Source organism: Anas platyrhynchos, chromosome Z (genome assembly GCF_047663525.1).
Source record: "Anas platyrhynchos isolate ZD024472 breed Pekin duck chromosome Z, IASCAAS_PekinDuck_T2T, whole genome shotgun sequence".
In the NCBI taxonomy this organism is placed as follows: Eukaryota; Metazoa; Chordata; class Aves; order Anseriformes; family Anatidae; genus Anas; species Anas platyrhynchos.
This window is the reverse complement of record NC_092621.1, coordinates 57,949,977-57,970,508: the sequence shown is the minus strand read 5'-3', so window position 1 is coordinate 57,970,508 and position 20,532 is coordinate 57,949,977. Positions and strand designations below refer to the sequence as shown.

The following is a 20,532-nucleotide window of genomic DNA, read 5'->3' as shown; positions in this document are numbered from 1 at the left end:
CTTCTAACAATGGGCATCTCTGTCTGTAGGGACACTTCTGTACATCATGAGATCAATGCAGTCCTCTAGTCACAAAAAAATTGGCATTTAAGGAGGAAATAATGGAAGTATGCTTCTCTACCCGAAAGTAGAAGGGAAAGTTAAAGGATTGCCTAGAAACATGGAAAATGGATTTATGTCTTACTGTGGGGCTGTTAGAAAATGAAGGAATACTAATTACTTATAGTTTTTAATGCTTCCAATCAGCATTCTGTGTTACATGCATTTTGCCTGCCTAATTGGTTGAATTTTTGTGTCTTCAGTGGATATGAAGATGGTCAGTACTTCCACCATTTCACTTATAAACTGGTAGAAGTATATCAGCTGTACTGAAAACTCCCAGAAGGAATTTAAAACATCTTAGATGCCTGGGTTGTTTTCCAGTCTCTAAATCGATATCTAAGGAGGCAAAATTGAAATTTTCAGCTTGAAATATTTGAAATAAATCAAACAGAAAATAAGACTGTCTACATGATTAGGGGATCAAGAAATGACCTGAAAACTCAAGACTTTGCTAAGTATAGAGAAATAAAACATAATTGGTAGTACAATAAATTGATTCTTGTACAATCTTTGGACAAATGCTGAATTTAGGACTCTGTACTAATTTAGGACTGTGTACTCTGGATGATACATCAAAAATAGATGAGGAGTGGACAGAAAGCTACACTTTGACTGTAATTCTTTTTTAACACTAATGCAATGTACCGAGGATTTAAAACATATTGTGTTGCTGTCTTACACAAACCTTCTTGCATCACAAAAAGCCAAAACAAAAAATCCTAAAAGTTTCTGTTAGTATCTGTAAGTAGCTGATAGCATCTTTAACAGTTCATGAATTGCAAAGTTTTAGTCATTTTCATTGTCTTATGAAAATGGTTGTCTTCATGAAGACTGTTCTCTGCTTGTTTAACTGAGACAATTACATGCAGAGCTGGTGAATAGTTATGTGGTTTCAAATGATAATTTAAACTGAATGGTCTGTAAGAGGAAACAAATGCCTTTTAATCAAAGTCTGATATTCTGCAGGATGAATGTGAACTTAAATTCAGAGTGGTCCTGTGAGTATGTCATTATTTTGAAAATACAGAAAATAGGATACATCAACTCCATAGTTATTCTAACTTGTGTGCAAGTGTGCCCTTCTACCCTTACCTGCTATTACTTTCTGCTGTCTAAATAGACTGCAATAGTGCTAAATATTCCTAAAACTGGCACTATGGAAAAAAAATGGAAAATCTAGATTCTTCAACCTTGGGAAATGCATAAAATATAGGCAATAAAGATGCGTATCTTACCATTTATTTAGATAGCTCTAGCTGACTGCTACTTGCAAGCATCTATCTGTAGACAGTCCTTCTGCCATCTGTACTAACATGCTACAGATCTCTGAGCCAAAGAGACTATTGTGACATAAAGAAAATAATGTACTAAAACAGAAAAATGTATAGGCCTAAGAGTGTTCTTCAGTAGCAAGTACTTACAGCTGCAACTTTTTTCTTCTCTAGAAGCAGTTAAGAGCTCTGATTTTATATTTTTAGGCTCACATCAGTAAATTGAAGTGCACATGATTGAGTCCTCCACAAACTCAAGTGGCAGATATTACTTCTGTCAACAGTCTTGTTCTCATCTTGGCAGATCTAAAAAAAAAAAACAAAACAAAACAAAAAAAAACAACTAACACAAAACAAAAAAAAACAATAACTCTTAACACTCAAACTACATCTAAATATGTAGACCCAAAGATTGCATGCATGTACTACTGACAACTGATGGTTGTAATAGTTTTAGTTCAGAAAGTTTTTTCACAATGCATATTTTGTGCCTATGGTTTAATCTACAAAAGGCAATCTAATAATATGCAAATATGTCAGTGAAGTGTCTATGCTGCATCTCAGAGTTGCAACTTTTAATGAGAGCTGCTAATTTTCATGTTGATGTACAGGTACAAATGGTCTTCTGCACACTATACCCTAAGTAATGACACTGAAAGAACAAGCTGATTTCTAGAAAGCATTTGGTCTGAAGTTGATTTCACAGAATTCATAGGATCACAGAATTGTAGGGGTTGGAAGGGACCTCAAGATAACATTGGGTCCAAACCCCCTGCCAAAGCAGGAGCCCTAGAGCAGGTTTTCCAGGTAGGTGTCCAGATGGGTCTTGAATATTTCCAGAGAAGGAGATTCCACAACTTCCCTGGGCAGCCTGTTCAGCTTTGTCACCCTCACTGTGGAGAAAGTTCTTTCACATGTTGGTGCAGAACTTCCTGTGCTCTGTCTTGTGGCCATTACCCCTTGTCCTGTCTCCACAAACCACTGAGAAGAGGTTGGCAAGATCTCTACCTCCCACACTTAAGGAATTTATAAACATTAATAAGATCAATAAGATCTTCTCTCTTCTCATTAATAAGATCAATAAGACCTAGGGATTTCTTTAAAAGAAGGCTTTAAATATGTATGGTAAAGTTTTTTTTTTTTTTTTTTCCCCCCCTAGGAATTGGCTATGCCATGTCACTGCTGGGGCCTGCTATTGGCTATGTCTTAGGAGGACAACTACTTAATGTTTACATTGATATCCAGATCCCAGAAAGGTGAGAATTCTTTTGTTCTTTATTTTCATTTGCTAATTAGTTGAAGATTTTAAGAATTTTCTTCACATGAGGAGAAATGATTTTCTTTGGAAGATGCTGCATTTTCATGAACTTGATGTAAGAGAGAGTGCTGCTATTCCTATACTGGGGGATAGTTTTCTAGAAAATGTATCAGTTGACAAATAGTCTCCTATTCAGGAAGTAACACTTTGCATTGTAAAACTGTCTGGACTATATGAGTAATAAGCATTACTTATATTTTCGTATCCTGTATTTTCTGTATTGGCCGTCATACAACTCAGTGATTGTCAAGATTCTCTCTTAAAAGCCTTTGCCAATGCTTTAATATGCTACAGGATCTTAAAAACAAGACCAAATAGTGGTCTTCAAATCAGAATGAGTTTGAACAATGAATTGTAAAGCTGTATTTGGTAGAATGCAGTGTTATAACAGAGCTGATTAATATGCTTACTACTCTTTCAACAAATAAGAAATTGAATACATTTAGAAGAAAAGAAAATTACAGTATTCAACGACTTTTGTCATGTCTATTAGAAAAATAATTCCAGCTCGCTGACATTTGAAATTACTGGCTTGAGTTCATAAATTGTAAGCCTGCTCTTTGCAAATTATTTTTCCAGTACACAGATAGACCAAGATGACCCACGCTGGCTTGGGGCATGGTGGATAGCATTCCTTGCATGCTTTTTTGCAATTTGGTTTCTGATAATACCATTTTCATGCTTTCCGAAATACTTGCCAGGTAAATAATGTGCTTATTTGGTGTGATTTTGAGTTTTGTTCTTACTCCTCTTTAATTCTGTTCTTTATGTATTTTGGCTAAAACCTGATTTTATATATAGTTTCCAATATGTGGCTTTTTAAAATGAGAGGAATTGGCCAGAGGGAGGCTCTGGAAAGTACTGATGGGGCAGGGGGAATATGTACAGTAGGACTGGAAACAGGTAGAGTGTGGAAACTGATGGTTAAAGTTTGAAAGATGCTTGCAGCTAGGCTTCTAGGACTGTGTTTAAAGCTGTGGAGTTAGCACCGAGAATCACAGGTAACACCTATAGACTTAACTCTTGCATTGTAGTCTTGGCTATTGTGTTATGGCTATGGGTAGAATATTAATAAAACACGAATCAAAATATCCCAGAGCAGTCTGTTTAAAAATAATACTTTCAGTACATTTCCTGCTCAGGCAGAGTCCCTTGGAAAAGCATCCATCTAAAGCAACTTACTACTCATTATGTGGAAGAAGAAATGATGGAGGACAAGGAACAGTGAAACAGGGAACTAGGGGGAATGTGAGGATAAAATATTGAATGGCCTTCAGGGTAGTTTGAAACTCTTAGGATACCCTGATAATCTCTTAATACAGCCAAGGCTCTCAAATGGAAGTATGATTCCTACAGCCATTCTTTTTTTTCCCCACAGCAATAATGCATTGATCTTTCTATAGATCAGTACCAATACAATATTCCAGAAGTCTTGAGGTGTCTGAGCTGTCTTTCCCATGGAAATTTTGTAATATTGTAATGTTTTTTTTCTGTTTTTAAGCCTATGAACATTGTTATTTAAAATTTCTTTGTCAATAAATATGCACTTTTGTAGGAACAGCAAAAATACAGGCTGAAAAAATCTCTGAAACCCACAACGATGGAAGTGAAGCACTTGTTGAAACCAAGAATATTGGAAAGAGTTTTAAAGACTTTCCTGTTGCTCTTTTGGTAAGAAAATCTGGAATTTACTAAAACTGATAGTGTTTGGAGAATGAGACTCTTTTTCAGACTTTATGTAAGTCTTTATAAAGGCAACTGCTTCTTCATGCAACAGCGAAGTCTCCAGTGCTGCTGAGAACAACATATTACTTTATTTTGTTGATGCATGAGATTGTTAAAGCTTGAAAAGTATATCAGTGAAGTTCATGAAAGTATCTGCTTTAAAGTGGCATTTAGTTTACGGGGTACAACAATGAAATTTCCTGAGTGTTTTGCTAATCTTTCTCCATACTTCCTCCATAGATTCTGTTGAAGAATCCAGTACTTATGAGCCTAATAATAGCTAGTTCTTCAGAAGCATTAGTTGCCACTGGCTTTGCCACGTTTCTACCAAAGTTCATAGAAAATCAGTTTGGAAAGACATCAAGTTTTTCAGCAACTCTTGGAGGTAATGTGTTGTGCGTTTTGTTTGCTTTTTTTTTTGTTTTTGTTTTCCTTAACTGCTTTATCATAATATTTAAAAACTATTAATGTTATAGCTCAGAGATGATATAGGCTGTCTTGTATTTGTCTGAGGCTTTTGTGAGGATATTTATATGAAAACAACAGAAATTCTGTTTTCCACAGCAGAAAGTCATTTTAAGCTATTTATGCCTCTCTGAGGGAAACCTTGGTACTTAATTCATTGAGTGTGCAGATCTGAGTTGTCTGTAGGTTCAGTAATCCTAGTACTAACATTCAAGGTGGAAATTTCTGTGCAGCTGAAACTAACTTACAATTTATTCCTCTGTTTTTGGTGAATAGCATTTAATTTTCCTTATTTAATATCAGCTGAAGGAACACGAAACCTTAGTCACTGTCACTTATTATTATCTGACAGGCAAAAGAAATAGGTAGAAAATGGAAGGCTATGAAAAGCTGATCATTGCAGAAATAAATGCAATAATATGAAAGAGGTACTAGGTAGGATCATACGAGTAAATGATACAGTTATTTCTAAAGGACAGCAACAAGATCAAGGCAGAAAGGCAAATGAATACTTGCAATGTGTCAGACTTCTTAGTTCTGGAACATCTTGCTACATTACTTCAGCTGTAGAGTGCTGCAATTTAAACATATGGTAGTTGAACTGCTCTTTGTCCAACAACAATGTGTTTAGGAGAGACTTTGAGTGACTTACTCCTCTGGATAGTACTAGATAATTAGTACTATTGCTACTTGGTCATTGATTCAGAACAAAGTATCTGCAAGTTTTACATAAAGAAGAAATTGGAATGCATGCTCAATTGTTAAACATCATTAGCAGTTATGTGAGAAACAATGTTCAGTTTTTCCTTTAGACCTTGATTTAATTTATTTTAATTAAATACTGATAGTATTAATCCAATGTACAGTTTTAAAGAAATGCCTATGCTAATGTTGAAAGCCAGCTGCACCTGAACTAATGTTGATAACATACAGACTAGTTAGTTAAATGACTATTAACTACTTAAACTCTTTTGACTATGCATCAGTTCTCCAACTGTAACAGAAGTGTCTGTAAAACTAGTGATCTCAGCTCAGTGCAAATTACATTGTTGAATTGTTTTTTGTACATATCGATTAATATAGCAAAACTGGGCCACCTAGGTCTTGAACTTAAATCAAGTTTCTGTAGAAACTTAAGACTTCATTGTCTTGTGCTGTCTGTTGTAATAACAGAACATAATTCTTATTATAAAAAGTTTATAGCACAAATGTGTAACAAAAGACGGATGTGAAAAATACTAAGAAGCCATGAATTTTCTATTTTCATAAAGCAGCCTACTGGTGTTCAGAGATTTCTGCACAGAATGCATTACAGTCAAGTAATCTAGGTTTGCTGTGTTGAACTCTGATTTTGTACATCTATAAATTACACTGTCAAGCTGAACTTCTAGAAAGACTAAAAGTAATGTAAGGGTAGAAGAAATGACTTTTAGTGAAACTATTAAATTACTCATGCTGAGAGATTCTGGTAGGATGGTTTGAAAATGACATCATATGGGATGCATCTTAAGAGGCAGGTAAGTATTGTGATTTTTTTTTTACTTGAAACTGCTTTCTGAAATACTTCACTAATTATGTCTTGCATTCTTGTGTAATTGCTGGTGTCTTGTTTTTCTCTAGGGCTTGTATTAGTTCCAGCAGCAGCACTAGGCCAAGTCATAAGTGGCATCTTGGTATCCAAATGCAAAATGGATTGCAAAAACATAATCAAGTTCATGATAGGCACTTGTTCAGTGGCTCTACTGTTAAACACAGTGTTTTTATTTGCTAAGTGTGGGAATGAACCTTTCGCAGGTGTCTCTGAAACATATGATGGGTAAATATATTTTAATGCACTCTTGGGGTTAGTGTTAATGCTTAAAATAAGTAAGTTATGTCACAGAATACAAAACCTTTAAAATGTCATATCACTTTGCCTTGATGTAGGAAAATGGAAGTTTTATTAAAAAACAAACAAACAACAAAAACTCTAAAACCTTGTTCTTGGACTTGGCATGAAACAGATGACTAAGAGAATGTAAGGATACATTACACTTAAAATGTTCTAAGCATTCCTGGTCCTTGTGGAACAGGAAGGGTGAAGGGATGGGTACCTGCTTCTGTAGTGAGTCTACTTGTAGTAGAAATGGTATAAATTAGAACTAATTTTCTGTTTCTTTAAAACAGTAACAAGTCTTTTGTGTATTGTTTTATTACTCAACTTTTACAATCTAGGCAGCTCTTTTCTGAAATGAGTCTGTCTGCAGCAGCTTCATGAGGGAGAAGTGAGGGGCACTACAACTTAAATAATATTCAGTTTGCAAGTTCTTCCCTAGGAAAACAAAGTTATTGTAATATCTAATATCTGAAGTGAGAGGCAGACATGTTATGCAAAGGCAATATAGCTTAGTGACTGAAGCAGAATAATGAAATGGGTAGAATAACATGGTTAAGAGAAATGACTCAAAATATTTGATTAGCATGTATAAGGAGGACTCTTTAAAAAATATATACTTCTATATCCCCTGGAGAATACATTTCTCATCAGTAATGAGAATACAGTTAATTACTTGTTTCTAGATCTTTATACAAATTATAATAGTAGAACTCTAGGATGAATGTTCTTCCTGTTCCTGTGAATAAAGCTTAATCTGGAAACAAGTGTGGCAGTAGAAAAAGTGAGTAAAAAATGAAGCAAGATTAAAAATAATTTTCCTCGAAAGTAAGTATGTTTTAAGAGAATGCAATTCTAATAATCCTTTAGCATCAAATGCACATGATGCTATCACCAGCATAGGCAGTATGTTATATAAAATGTATTATCATGCCCTATTAAGGAATTGACTGTAAAATTGTAAGGTTTAAATTCTCTTATAGTCTTAACACTTCTGTAAAATGAGCAATACTTAAACACAGGAAGAAGAGGGCTAGCTGTGTCAAAACTGACAAGTGGTCAGTTACTCCCTGAATTCATAACACAGAAGCAACTCCAGCTGCTTGAGGATATGCCAAAGAGCCAGAAGATGTACAAAACATTTCCAAGATTGTTCCAATAGCAGAGCATGAGTTGCTGTGCAACTGAATGAATAACTTCTCAATATTTCAATGTTGTCTACCCAAATCCCCCATTTTAGAAAAAGGTTAGGTTACCATAGAACTTCTACAAAGGTAGAAACTGCTCTGTTCCAGAAGGTCCAAAAGCATTTTCACCCAAGTGGAATGGGGGAAGAGGATCTTTCTATCTTTCAGGTGCAATACTATAAAATGCACCATAAAGATGTAGAAGAATGGGGGAAAGACAATGGAATTAGTTTTGACGTGTCTAAAACAAATGCATGTGGGTAATAATTCTAGGAAAAAATGGCAAACTTCTAATCAACAATTAGGCTTATGTGGTTTCTTTACTTGATATTATCAGGCTTTTTATTAACTAATTTAAATGAGCATATAATAATAGAATAGTACAGAAGAATCAGATCTTACTCAGGGGCAATTAAGTACACATTTTATAGGATGTGAAAGTTACCAGTATTCTTAGGTCACATAAACATAACAGGGATATTACATATTTTTTTTCCCACATAATAGCAAAGAGTGTGGAAGACTGACCAGGTATTTTTAATGTTTCTCATTTAGGTAGATATGAAAACTTTAACTTTAGGTTAACAGGTCAGAAATTCAGAGGCCTTGAAGGCAGTAGTGATTGAATGTCAGGCTTCTGATTCTGCAACAGTTGCTTTTGTATTTCTTAAGAGGATACATTCTGCTTAAACTCTGCCCAGCATGTTCCTTAAGCCATTATGGCATGCTATATGTTGATCATGCCTTTATATGAAAGTTATTTCCTGATGAGTAAAACCTGCTGTATATGTATATGGCAAAAATATCTTAAAAAGCATCTTAAAGTGTATCCCTTGTTTCTGCAAACTTTTTAAGCTTTTAAAAGGATTGGTCCCAGGAAAGTCAGGTAAAACTTTGATGAGAGAGTAGAAATTTAGTGCTATTACATTCATACTTCATCTTTAGAAAGATGAAGAAACTATACTTCATCACTCCTTTATACTTCATCTAGATGGCAGACTGAATAAAATAAACTTCACACTAGTGACTGGAGGGGAAAAAAAATACACATTGAAAGTCTAAGGTATTACTCATTTAGATTATATCCTTACAACTTGCTATAACAAATGACATCACAGGCCTTTGAATACGCTGACACTTAAAACATGGCATTGCCTTAGGGTATGAAAAAATGCTAGCAGGAAGGATGTTGTAGACACTTCAGATCTGTGAAAACTAGGATGTAAACTTGTGGAAAGTTTTTATAGTTAAATATTGAGCAAAATAATCAAAATAATCAATATATTGCTGATCATTGAAGAGGCTGTCCAGGAAATAGAATATGAAAATATTCATATTGTGACTAATACATATATATTGTGAACAATAACAGTGGACATACAATATAATTATGTAATGATCAACCAGCAAAAGGTACAGCTGAATTGATTTTCATCTTAAGTTAAGTGCAGTTAATTTGGTTTAAGTTTTGCATAACCTTAGCAGTTATTTAGTTCCAGCTGTGTTGTTGTAGACCTTTTACAACAACTTAGCATTAACCAATCCTGAAATAACTATCCACTCAGTATCCATTATCAACAATTATTCAGTTTTATCTAATTCACTGTTACACTTAATTTTAGCTCTTTCGAGACAAGACCTCCATCAGATTGAGTAGCACTAATATAGTGCTAGTTCTGAACTTCGTTTCCATGAAGGAATAAGCAGCTGAAATATGTAGTAGTAGTTAAAAAAAAAATAAATAAAAAAAAATATTAAAAGCTTGTGGAACAATAGCCAAGTTTATACAATAGTTTACATATAAATAGCTTATATTAAATAGCATATGTTACTGAACAAATGATTCTGAAAGAATAAATTTTGAGAGTGTTTGAGAGTTGGCTTGGCAATTGATGTAGATGGACTTTTGTGGAGACTTTGAAGAAATCCTTTATGGCAAACATTCAATTTCTATTGAAAAATAGCTTGGTGGTGGTAATGAGGGAGCATTTTTATGTTTAGTAGCAGAAGCACATGAATGTTGGATTATTTCTGAGCTCCAATGTTAATGAACAAAGTGTATTGCTTTTAATAGCCCTCAGTGTTAACTGTGATAAGTTGTGCTATTAAATTAGACTAAGCAGAATGAACACATATGGTTTAATCTAGTATGTGCTTCAAGGAAGTGTTTTTGCCACGCTTGTTTATCTAGTATTTCCTCAAAGTTGAAAGAACAGAAACTTATTTTTGTTCATTCCCACACATCTATGGGACTTTGTTTTGTTTTCTATTACAGAACACACAACCTGTAGAGCTTTTAAAGACTTTTACTTCCTTATAGTGCTGTGTTTCTCCAGGGGAAAAAAAAAAAAAAAAGATAGAACAAGAATTTCCGTTTCATAAGAACCTAGGTACATGAAACTACTTCTGTATTCTAATTTTTCTCTGAGAGTACTTCAAGTTTCAGTCCCCTTTTTATGTCAGAGAATTGAGACCTCTGCACATGTGGACAGAGGTCATATGTTGTCATTCAATTGATCAAGTATTTCTAGGCTTGACTGATAAGGCACTGTATGGAGAAACCAGTGATTAGAAAGTTACTTGTGAATTTACTTATGGTGTACTGGGATGCTTTAAACCAGAGCAAACTTGCTCTTGATTTTTCCCTATCTGAAGAATGAGCTAATGTGACATTGGTAGGGCTCAACTGTGCTGTTATAAAACTGAGTACATAAATAGACATGATGTCCCTAATACTCCATATGCAGTTTGAATGCAGTGTAACTAATCAGCTTAATTCCTGGAAAAAATATTTCTGCTCTTAGTTTTTATTACCATGTTAAATTCTCTCAAAGTATCCTAACTTTTAGGTAAAGAATCTGAAACATTCAGATTACAGAACAATATTTCAGCTACTGACTCTCAGAATCCTGTTTTCAGTTGACTGTTTTCAGCTGACTGAACTTCTAGCCCATGATGCTTTTGTGCTTATTATGTGCACCACTATTAGAAAATCAAGTGTTTTTATTTTCTCCTATTATGCCTTAAGACATAATGTCTTCCCACATCTCAAGTTGACTTTATATTAACGATATATTGACAATATATTAGGACCGCTTCAAATATAGGACATAGTATGGTTGTACTGGAAGCAAAATGCATAAGTCAAGAACGGTTCTGTATTTACTGTGCACGGTCATCTGGGTTCTGGAGTGATGTAGATGCCTGCACAACAGGGTTAAAGATTGTAGAAATGCAATGGGTTTGCAACTTGACTTGAATCCAAAACAACAACAAAAAAATTTGAAATATGATTAATAGAATAAACATCACCAAATACTGGGTTTAATCTTGCTGCATTTTTAAGACCTTACAACTCAATTTATTCAATTTTAATATGTATGTGGGATAGTAGAGACAGTAGAAGAACTCGGTTGAGACATGGAGTTTTCATCTGTTTTGTGAATGTATTTTGGAGAAATAACGTATGGAAGTAATAATAGCACAAAACAGCTACATGCAGAATAAATAGGAATTTCCTCTATAGTTGTATGTAGCTACTAGGAATATTGTTTTTTTGAACAATTATGTGCATAAATAATCTGAACTAAGTATTTTGCGATTCATTATCCTATAAATACTGTATTGCTTATTTACATAACTGCTGTTTTTTTATTAAAATGCCTATTTACCTTCCAGAACAGGCATGCTACATAACTTAACAGCACCATGTAATGCTAACTGCAAATGCTTGCGTTCTACGTACTACCCAGTTTGTGGCAGAGATAAAGTCCAGTACTTTTCCCCATGTTATGCAGGATGTACATCATCTCTTCTTACCAACATGAAAAAGGTACTTTATCTTATGCAGGTAGCTGACCTGGTCTGTTTTTGTTTCGTACAAAAAGTATCAAATGTGGAAAGTGTTGTTCCCCTAGTATGCCGGTAAATCACAGTATTTCTGAAACTAAGTGGTAATTACTACAGGAAAGGTTAATGTGCATTGGAAGCAAATATTTGTCAGTAGGATGAATGTTGATATGCTTCTTACTTGTGCAGTGTCGCTGCTACTAAACTTTCTATTCAGAAAACACATCAAACCTGAATTTACTTTGAATAAAATAGGCAGTCAGAAAAATAGAAATCAGCAACTGCCTTGACATTAAGCAGCAGTACTTACCCTGATCTTTAAGCATAATATAACGTCTATTGTATGCATAGCAATCTGTTTCTGTGTGTCTGCATCCCTGAATGTCAGTTTGCTCTGGTGGTATGCCATGAATGCGGTAAGCCAAAGCCATGAAAGTTGTGGTTATTATCTAGACTTCCCAGAATTGAGTCTTTTGTGCTTGTCTCTTTTGCGCTTGTCTCTACTAGCACAAGAAACTCTTTAGCAGCGTTGTAGGCAGATAAGTCTTTAAAATGTAGGCAAGAAAAGGATGATGGTGGGTGACTACTTTCTGGCGAATAACTAGACACTTTGAATTATACTTTGTTTTAAAACAAATAGAGTGGATTTAAATGGAGAACCTGAAACTATCCCATTTGTTCACATCCTTACAAAAGCAACTCATTACTTCTGTTCTTTACCACTTAAGTTTTTGAGTAGATATCTTCTCTTTTCTTGTCAAGTACAGCCTGCTGTGAAAACCAGCTTGTTTATAACCAAGACTATAGAGACAGATGATCTGAGACTTTCTAAAAACTCAGAATGAGAACTGTTGCAATTTTTAGTTTGTTCTCCCACTGTAACTGGATAATTTTTACCAAGCCTGAAGAATGAGGCTTGAGGAAATAGTGGCATAAGTAGATTTAAATCTAAAGAGTGAACACTGTTTTAGTGTAACAATTTTTTGTAGTTAAAGTTGCTTGGAGTAAAATTTTTCAATTGAATAGAAATAATCAGCAGCTTTGTTTAATAAATAAGGTAACAGTTAACAACAGCTAATGCCAGTACTGGAAAAACTTTTTGAAAACTATGTTAGAGATAGTTTGTTGTAAGGGAACTGCAGCTTTTGACAATACTTTATTTAGAAGTGAGACATTGCAAATGAAACATTTCTTTCACCTGGGGAAAGAAAAAACAGACACTAACCTGTGACACTGTACATGGTGTTTATAATATCTGCGAGGAGATTTGTTTGAAAGTCATTTTCACAATTATATGTAAAAATAAAACTAGGTTTGGAGACTCCGAAGCTTGCCCTTTCCTAATTATAAACAATGTTTGCTGCTGATTACCTTCACTGATAGATAGTAAGATTTGAGCATGAAAGCTAGCTTTTCAAGTTTTATTTTGCTGGTCTTGTATAACGTTGTGTATTACATATGACTGTGGCTCTAGCTGCAGGATCTCCTTTAGTTTTATGCCTTTTGTGTTTGTCTCAAAACTTGTTACTCAAAAAAAGTCACTGTTTTTATATCAAAAAAAAAAAACAACAAACAAACACAGAAATAGTTGCTGCTCAGGTGAGCTGGATCAGTCAAGTTCTGCTGAACTGGTTTTAAAAATGAGGGTTACCTGTTATCTGATCATGAGAAAGCAGACTGTTTCCCATACTGTGAAATAAGTTTATTTTTCTTGTTTTCCATGGGATGCAGACATACTGAACATCTACAATGTTACTGCCACTCTTCGTTCTTAAAGCTAAATTTTGTTTTACAAATTATTTATAGGCTTACTACAACTGTTCCTGTATTGGGAAGCTGAAAATAGAAAATGGTTCAGAAGACAATCTCTATGAAGCTATACCTGGAAAATGTCCAACACAATGCACAGTTCTACCTTTATTTCTGATCTTCTTCTTTTTTGCTGTTGTTTTTACATTTATGGCTGTTACTCCAACAACTGTGGCCATTCTCAGGTAAGTTTTTGGGCTCAGAGGAAAAAAAGCATTTTGGTGAAAACTCTAATCGGTGAAATCTTCTAAATCATTTCATTTTTGAGTACAGATTCAAACCAATGTGCAAGGGGATTTCCTGTTGTAGTATTTTGTGGATAAAGCAGGCAGTACTTGAAGCAGGGTATAATCATGTCATTGTTTACTATCTCTATAGCTACATTTGCTTAGCAGATACTGTTTGAATCCATAAAAATAACCTTTTCCAACTTTTAGCAAAAGTAAAAAGCTCCCGTTTTCATGAGACCACACTTTTGGCTGCTTTGTTGAAAAGAACACAGTAAATGTGCCACATGCTTGGATGAAGAAATTATTCAACTACCCTGTGTATGTAGTTCCAGTTTTTTAAATTTTACCAATAAAATAATAAAACAGTCAATAGGTACTTAATTCTAAATTGACTGTCTAATTGTGTTCCAATGTGTAAAATTGTACTCTGACAGGAACTGTAGGCTACCTATCATATTAATGTTGTAATAGGGGGATTTGATGACAGTCACTAATATAAAACCTGACAGCATGTATGTGTTTAACTGCTGGCTTGGCTGCTTTTCAGATCCCTAACACTCTAACATTCATATGCATGAAAGCTAGATACACTTTTTTAGTGGAAGTGGAGCTGTTTCACTTTATGTTGAAATGTGACTTATACCTCCAATATTTGTGGAGAGAAAATATTCATGATGAATAGACATGTATACTCGTGACGTGATGCTTGGATGAGGGGAAGCTGTTATTTTCTTGTCAAGTTTTGGGGTGGGATGAGGAATGATATTCTGCAACTGTACTTTGTAGTAATCTCATGTTTAGGGTTGGTGTAAACCTGAGCTTAAGAATTTATCCTGTTAGTCTGGCTACAGAAATTTTACATGATCTTCAGAATTGAGCTGACAATTTTATTCTGTTAATTCTAAACAGTAACGCTCGTAATTTGGAATCTTTATATAAACTGAAACAATGAAACAGTTTCTGATGAGAGGACTGTAAAGCAGTTTAAATTTTGAAAAAAATTAAATAGCTAAATGTGAGTTAAATGAGTATAGCATATTCTATCTCTTCAGCAAACTTATTCTGTATGCACTGAAGTGTAAATCTAGGTGTTTCTGACATATTCAAGTGCTAGAACTAAACACCCACACTATGTAAGACTGCTCATTCTCTTACCTGTGTTTGCCTGTATGGTAAAGGAATCCTAACAGTGGCAGGTGCTAACTGCTCATTTTAGGTAAAGTACTTCAATATACATCCTACACTGAGTAAACAAAATGCTGCAGAAACTTAGTTGTATAAAAGAGGTAGATCAAGTTGTGTTAATCTTTGTGTAGTTTCTTTAAGACGTTATCAGGATAAAATGTTTGCTGCTAAAAAATATCTGAAAGAAATGGGTAGGAGGTAAAATCTACTAGTTTTATATTAGAAATAATATTGACTTCTATAAGATAGTCACCCAACCTTATAATTAATCACTTCTGGCCTATGTAAATGTTATAAGGGTGTTGTGCTGTAACCTAGACTCAATTATGTATTGCTTCTTCAGGTACAGTAGCTCAGGATTAACATTCTGGCACAGGCCTTAAATCCTGAAATCCTTGGTTGCTCTATTGAAAAGATGTTCAACAGTGTATCAGGGTGCTGTTAGTAAGCTAGATTTCTGATTAGATTGTTTTGTTAAGCTAGTTTAATTTCATTTCCTTTAACCTCTTGTAGGAATAGCTTTTATATTTATATTTATAATATTCATTGGTCAAAGAATCTCTTGAAGTCCTTTAGTTATTCGTTCTGCACACAGGATTTCTAAAAACCCTGGTAAAAGAATATATTAAGCTAAAAGATATTCACTGAGGAATATAGCTGAGAAATGGAACAGTTAAAACTTGTTTTCTGTATTAAATTGCATCTTGTTTACAGATGTGTGCCAGATAAACAGCGTTCATTTGCTCTTGGAGTACAGTCAGTATTTCTACGACTACTAGGTATGACTTCCTTGTTGAAACTCCTGTTTCTCAATCTCCTTTTGACATTTTTCTAGACTTCAACATGATGTATTAAGAAGCTTTCAGACGGGTGGGTAGCAGCCTTTTGTTGGCTTAGAAAATGCACTTATTAGAAGGCAAATTCTATCAGAATTCATATTGGTTTTAAATAGGTATGCTTGTTCATTTTTGCCTTTCTTGTTATTTATATATATGCAAGAACAAAATGTCAGTAAATGTCATTCTTTCAGCAAAAGGCACCTTCTGTCACTTCTGTCACTTTCTCCAAAAGGAAGCACATTCTAAAGGTTGATGGAAATTTTACTAAGAATTTGAACTGCCTGCAGTGACTGTAGTTAAAGAAGGCAGCACCTAACAACATTACTACTGATATTTATGCTATAGACTTAATGGATCATGCAGGGACCCTAGAGAGAGGATTTGTAGTGATGACATAGCTGCATGTTTCCTCAAGAACAGCTTAGTCCTTAAGCAGGTTAGGTAGACATGCAGTGATGTACCTCAAGTGTATAATAAAACTGGATGCAAACCACTTGTGATCTATAAAGCATTGTTGTGATAAAAATCACACAAATATAGTGAATTCTAAGCAGGAATAATATTAAATGATATTCATTCTACCTTACATTTTTCCTAGAAGCTTGACTACATCAGAGTAATGGGAAAATAATATATAATCAAACACATTAACATAACAATGTTTTGTTCCTCTGCACTTGGAATAAGTTAGTGTGTTACACAAAGGGACTTGCTTTTCCATCAGTTAAAATCCTACTTCAATAATTACCTGTTCTATCCCCTAATTCTAATTACGTTTTTCCAATGAAAATTATGAAAAGCTAAGTCTTTGAAAAAAAATTGCTTGGAGCTGTATATATAACAAATTCTGTGCATCCTACTTATTCACTTAGGTCAGTTGAAGAGATGTTTGCTATGTAACTAATACAAGCATTTTAACTGAAGTCATGGGGCTTACTTACATGTACCTTTAGCATGTGGCTCTCCTACTTTATCTTCCCCACCAGCTTGACATTTCACACTATGCATTAAGATTGGGTAAGACCATTACAAACATTTCAACATGTTGCCCTGTTTTCTTAGGTACTATCCCTGGACCAATTTTGTTTGGTGTTGCAATAGATAACAGCTGTACTCTGTGGGATATTGATGAATGTAAAACTAAAGGAGCCTGTTGGGTGTATGACAATGAAAGAATGGCATATCTGCTGATGGGCATAAGTAAGTGACTTCTTTATATTAAATACATGTACAGGGTAATATGCTGACCTTGACTGCTAGAAGGAATTGTTTTAAAACAACATTCAGCTTTTGTTGTCTTAGTAGTGGTCTTTAAAGAAAAAAGCATCAGCAACAACAAACTTTTGTTTTTCCTAAACAGAAAAAGCAAAATATTGGGGTAAGGAGCAAGACTCCACTAATTGGTCCTTAAAAAAAAAAAAAAAGGCCTATACAAAAATTTAAACATAATACAAAATTGTTTTACTTTTCAAGTCTTTTTTTTTTTTTATTGTCACACTTTACTGAATTTAAGGGCTTAGTGCACACACTTCAGTTTTAACTATTTTGGTCTGTTTACAAATTAAGGTGTAAGAGGAACTCACTCTTGTCATATTTAACTTCTTTTTATTCAATTAACAATATTAATTTTATTCAATTAACAATATGAAAATATCTTTGAACAGTAGAGAATTTTTTTCCCAACTTGTCTAACAAGCTGCTCCTTTCAAGTTTATGCATGAGGGAATACAGGCTAAGTGTACAATTGTGATAAATGCAGTTTTCCTATCTTCTGGTAATTGTGGTACTTAAAGTGTGTAAACTGAACTGCTAGCATCTAATATTTAAACTAAAAAATAAAGTCTCAACTTCAGGTTTCAGTATCTCTCAGGCATATTTCAGTGATTGAAGGTAATCCCACCCATAGTTGGTCAAAACACCAGTCAGCACCACTGGTGTTGAATATGAATAACTTTTGAAATGTTATTGAAATTGAAATGAATAACTTCTTAAGATAGCTGAGGAAGAATACTTACCAGGCCTGTTGTACATGGGCAGTTCTAGTTTGAGGAAAATAGAATACTGATGCAACAAAGAACAGTGAAGCAAGAAATAAGGAAGACTTGCGCTTTAGGCTAGAATGGGGTGAAGAAATACAGAACTGAAGTAATGGCAATAGCAACTGCTGCAAGCAAGAACCAACAGGCAGATGAGAGGTCTAAAGTCAGTTGAAATGCTGACTATACCTGCCCTTTGCTCATCTAAAACACATTGAAATTTGTAGTATCAATTAAAAAAGCAATTGAAATCTTGCAGTGTGAAACTTTATGAATAGGTGAAATGGTTTTGTCTCAACACTGAAGGACTCTTCTGTTCTTTGCATTCAGGTGCTGCTTGCAAAATCATCACAATCATCTTTGTGATCATGGCAGTACTTTTGTATAAGCCTCCACAAACAAGTCCAGCCCTGTCACAAAAGGATTCAGAAATGGTGACTGCTATACACACATAAATTGTGAGCAAATCAGGGAGTTTCAAAAGAAGCCAATAAGAGTAAGCACTGTTAAGACACTTATACCAAAGTTCTTGTACAAAATAAAATATAAAAGATAATATTTAATTCTTGAACTTTAAACTATTTATGAATGTGTATCACATTCTTTAATTAGCTGAATGTGATATTTAGTATTACATTTTGTATATCCAAAAAAATCCATATGTTTCTAGTTTAATTTTGAATGTTGAAGTGAAACAAAGAGTATTCCAATCAAAAAATGGCAAAATGAGATGAATGGGACTGACTGAGTCACATTTTCCCGGCCTATACAGTAATACCTCAGGGAGGAACTCTAGTGGGAGAAAATGTGGAACTTGGTATGTTAAAGGGAACTGTCAATGTTTAAAATGGGGATTACTTTTATGTGCACATTGCCTGGGCTAGTACTTCAAGTATGGATTCTGACTGTAGATAAACTTGGGTGTTTGCAAGTATGGACATGTTTTAAATATTTTTACATGTTATCCTAATGGCATTAATTCACTTCTTAGTATTTGTAGAAAACTGTAAATAGTTATAGGTAGCTGCATTTGACAGCACAGTGTTTTGTTAACTTAAATGCATTAGTTTCTATTTGAAATATATAATAATATATACAGAAAGTTGCTGTCAAGCTTCTTTCTTTAGGGAATGTCAACACTTTTTCTATGAATTTTGACAATAAAACCTATTTTCTTAAACTTCTGTGTAAGCTGTGTCATTTCTATGTGAGTGAGTTAAGAAGCCTAGGAGTCAAAGAAACAAAAAGCTGGAAAACAAATAAGTATACCAACGTTAGAAGCAATAAAACATGGCTTTAATTATCCTGTTGTGTACTGTGTATTATTGAAGCTGTTTCTGTCTCACATGACAGATGTGACTTAGCCACTCTTACTGGGTATTAAACTGCATTGCCTTCTACTGAAATATCATTCAGTATTGACTGGGTTGTTTTAATAAGCAAGATATTCTCTGCACTTGTGTTGGTTAATGTAAACCAATTATCTTGTACACTGGTAGTGAATGCCAGTTTTATGTAGTGATGTGTACCCATCTTCTGTGTTTACATAATTCTTCTTATTGACTATCAAAACTTCAAACAAGTACTACAATGAAGTTTTGTAGCAAATGAGTCATATTTCATCTGAGTCTCTAAAGCACGTAGTGCTTAAACTAGGCAGATGTAAGTAGACAGCTCAAGAGAATCCTGCAGTTATTCAGGTAGGCCTGTTCAAAGGGGGAGGGGGAGAGGAGGTTTGAGCAGAAGAAGATGACTATACAACCCTAAAGCACAAGACTTCATGTTTTTAAGACAGGAGAAAAGTGGTGGAAGACAATTCAAAACAATTGAAGTTAGGCTTTCTCTTGTTGAAAAACTCCTGATAACACAGCTGCCTTATGAATGGACTTACAGTGAGGTGGCTTACTTCCCTTGAAAGATCTAGTGATCTTCAAAGTTTGGGAATATGGCCTAAAACTTTGAATTTGTTTTCCTGCTGAGTTTCTCCATGTGAGGTATAGAAAATCACTTAGTAGTAAAGATGTGTAGTGTGGTAGCTAAGCTGGCAAACTTTCTTCTCTTGGTCTGACTTGAGATGTGAGATCATAGTTTAGTTTATACTGGTTATCATGTTTGGTTGTATTACAAAATTTGTCAGGCAGAGCAACAGGACCTTCCTCTTCTGAGGAAGTTATTAACGCTCTTAGTTGCTCTTAGTTCCTATTGGGGTGGCTATTTGGGTGGATAAGGAAGGAAGTATTGCTGTGGTGTAAAGTTACAGTTAAGGTTAAAGGCTGTTGCAACTTAGAATTTAACTTTTGACTTGCTGAAGATAACATGGGCTAGTTAGGAAGACCAACACAATAGATAGAAGGGAGATAAAATGCATAGAGCTGGGTAGATTTACTCATTTTACTCATTTACCTTGCATTATAAAAACATTAAATTCTCTCTCCAAATAAATAGACAAAGCGGTAGATAGCATGTTCAAGGTTTTACTAAATAGAGGTAAATGTCACAGATGAGCTGACAAGGTCTGTCTTGGTATTTAGATGGTGTTGTGGATTGAAAAAACTGTCCCAGATAATGCGATTAGAGTGTACTCTCAGCAACATCACAGATACTACAGAAGTATGAAGGGCTATCCAGAGGTATCATGACAAG

General features: G+C 34.5%; 1 protein-coding gene across 3 annotated transcripts in view; it reads left to right on the top strand.

The window, feature by feature from the left end:
* Nucleotides 1-19,069, top strand: part of SLCO4C1 (solute carrier organic anion transporter family member 4C1) — a 32,442-nt gene extending 13,373 nt beyond the window's left edge. For all 3 annotated transcript variants that reach the window (XM_072031382.1, XM_038171213.2, XM_027446813.3), the window contains exons 4-13: nucleotides 2,533-2,629; nucleotides 3,271-3,392; nucleotides 4,247-4,362; nucleotides 4,657-4,801; nucleotides 6,502-6,697; nucleotides 11,620-11,773; nucleotides 13,597-13,784; nucleotides 15,729-15,793; nucleotides 16,916-17,053; nucleotides 18,220-19,069. In XM_072031382.1, coding sequence (XP_071887483.1) covers nucleotides 2,533-2,629; nucleotides 3,271-3,392; nucleotides 4,247-4,362; nucleotides 4,657-4,801; nucleotides 6,502-6,697; nucleotides 11,620-11,773; nucleotides 13,597-13,784; nucleotides 15,729-15,793; nucleotides 16,916-17,053; nucleotides 18,220-18,344 — 1,346 coding nt within the window. In that variant the 3' untranslated portion in view covers nucleotides 18,345-19,069. The remainder of the gene's footprint in view (nucleotides 1-2,532; nucleotides 2,630-3,270; nucleotides 3,393-4,246; nucleotides 4,363-4,656; nucleotides 4,802-6,501; nucleotides 6,698-11,619; nucleotides 11,774-13,596; nucleotides 13,785-15,728; nucleotides 15,794-16,915; nucleotides 17,054-18,219) is intronic.
* The last annotated feature ends 1,463 nt before the right edge of the window (nucleotides 19,070-20,532 follow it).